This window comes from Kryptolebias marmoratus, linkage group LG5 (genome assembly GCF_001649575.2).
Source record: "Kryptolebias marmoratus isolate JLee-2015 linkage group LG5, ASM164957v2, whole genome shotgun sequence".
In the NCBI taxonomy this organism is placed as follows: Eukaryota; Metazoa; Chordata; class Actinopteri; order Cyprinodontiformes; family Rivulidae; genus Kryptolebias; species Kryptolebias marmoratus.
In genome coordinates, this window is record NC_051434.1 from 26,132,819 (window position 1) to 26,135,340 (window position 2,522).

At 39.1% G+C, this 2,522-nt stretch overlaps 1 protein-coding gene across 3 annotated transcripts in view; it reads right to left on the bottom strand.

Annotated features, from left to right (window-relative positions):
• The window catches only part of top2b (DNA topoisomerase II beta), a 79,541-nt gene that overhangs the window by 31,877 nt on the left and 45,142 nt on the right, over positions 1 to 2,522 (bottom strand). For all 3 annotated transcript variants that reach the window (XM_037975711.1, XM_037975712.1, XM_037975713.1), the window contains one exon: positions 953 to 1,184. In XM_037975711.1, the coding sequence (XP_037831639.1) occupies positions 953 to 1,184 (232 nt within the window). The remainder of the gene's footprint in view (positions 1 to 952; positions 1,185 to 2,522) is intronic.

Sequence of the window (2,522 nt, forward strand, 5' to 3'; positions counted from 1 at the left end):
AAATACGTAAATTTTTCACCGCCCCGACGCATCCGCCAAATTCTGTGACTTTTTGAATATGTTAAGGCCTCCAAATAGCCATTTTATTTTGGGTACAAATAATAATAATAAACAGTAGAGATACAATAGGCCTTCGCAGCGCTGTCGCTGCTCGGGCCTAATAATAATAATAAACAGTAGAGATACAATAGGCCTTCGCAGCGCTGTCGCTGCTCGGGCCTAATAATAAGAGTCTGAAGGATTACTGGAATCAGAACACGTTTTGACTGTCTCCCTTCAAGCCAAAACAATAACAAGAGACCGATTCAGATCCATATTTTGAAAGCATATTTTGAGCATGCATCACAATATATTTTATAACATTTACCTGGATGATCCTGCATAAACAAGACATAGAAAATGATCAAAACTAAGAATGTGATGGCCCCTCTGCCTTGTTTTGGACAGAAACTGTTTATATGAGTGGCACAAAGGATTTACGGCAATTTATTATATATAGTTTTGTCTAAAAACCGCCTAAGAAATTGTCAGCATTTTAATGGAGAAAGTCTATATAACTTTGTTGTTTGCTCAATTTGTTCATGTGTTTATGAATATTACTGATTATATTTGCATTCTAAGTTGTAAAAACATTTCATTAAGTATGTTTGTGGTTTTTACAGTAAAAAAACTAAGAATTTATCACTCAGATTTTATGTTTTTTTGTGTGATTTTAGGTCTGTTGTGTTAATACAGTAGGTCAAAAGTAAAATATTACTTGAAATTCACACTTGGGAGGTTGTGCTAAAAAAATTACCTCAAATATGGCAGGTTAAACCACTTTTAGGGTGAAATATGAAGCAAATTTAAAATAGTCCAAAAACGTGCAGTTTCACCCCAGACCCCAGAGGGTTAAGTTCAAGGTGCCACATTGTTTACGGACAGGGGCAAAAAAAGAAAACTGTCTTTTTACCATTGGCAGAGGGTCCTGGTGGTTGAGCAATCTGTTGATGTTGTTAACAATCTCTCTGGGGTCGTAATTTGGGATCTTACAAGCCCAGCCTGTCCCAATGCCCTCTGCGCCATTCACCAGCACCATTGGAATGATGGGAATGTACCACTCTGGCTCCACCTTCTGGTTGTCATCATACAGGAACTTGAGCAGATTGGAGTCCACCACTGGAAACATCAGCTTTGCAAGAGGACTGTGGGAAAGAGATCACCATTGAAACAGCAACTTCAAACTTATTGTTGAACCAACTACAGTAAATTCCTAAAGAACCTCTTGTTCAATATTTTCTCAGCAGAGCACTTCGCTCTCAGACTGCAGGTTTATTTGTGGTTCCTAGAGAGTCCAAAAGTAGAATGGAAGACAGAGCTTTCAGTTATCAGGTTCCTCTCCTGGAGAACCAACTTCCAGTTTCCGTCCGTGAGGCTAACACTCTACTTTTAAGACTAGGCTTAAGACTTCCATTTTTGATAAATCCTATACTTAGGATTGGCTTAGGTTTCCTGAGCTATCCCTTGTTCTGCTGCTATAGAGTTAGACTGCTGGAGGACAAATTGACCTCTGCTGCTGTCGTTACTTGCTCTACTCTCCCTGTTTGTATTTGTAAATATTGCTGTCATAAACATGTTTTTCTCCCCATAGACCTACATCTGGACTTGTCATTTTGTGTCTGTCTGTGTCTCTTTCCTGTTCTCTCTAACCTCAGCCAGTCAAAGGAAATGACTGCTCATCCTGGTTCTGGTTGCACTGGAATTTTCTTCCTGTTAAAAGGTAACAGTTCTTTTGTACTATCGCCAATATTCTGCTCAGGATGCAAGATTGTAATAAAGCAAACATTTGATGCAGTCTGCTGGCTTCATTAAGGCTTCCTTGTAGATCTGCTTCAGAGGACTCCACTGACAACGCGCAAACCTGAGCAACTGGTGTAGGTGTTTATAGTTGACGCTTACATTGGTGCAGTATTCTCCAAAAAGACAGATGACAGTACGCTACATAACCAGTGGAAATGTAATAAAAAAAGAGAACAAACTGTTGACGTCACACAGCAAAAATGGCTGCTTGCAGTACAGCACAGATTCAGGAGGAAGAACTGTTGTGTTTTGGGCTGTGATACAGAAAGATTTTTTAAACTGAAAGCATTCAGTTTGACTTTCACTGATTTTTTTTGCTTCAAATGAAATGCTGAGTACATACATGACATTAAAAGGATAGTTAGCTGTACTATTGTATTGTTACCATAATAGAAAATAATGCTTCATTCATGATATTCTCACTGGCAATAAAATGACCCACTGAGGGTACATTGAATCCCTTTATTAGGTGTGATTTCCCCATCATAGGACCGATATTTTTTTCCCTCTGTGGTCTATCACCACTCCTCCTTACCGATTGCAGCAGCAATCTCCTTCCATGATGCTGGTGTAGATTCTCAGTCATCCAGGCCATGGTAAATCCAAAAGAAAGTTAAAAAACAAAAACAACTGGACTTCTATTCTGTAGCTGAAGACGTTTCGCTTCTCATCCGAGGAGCTTT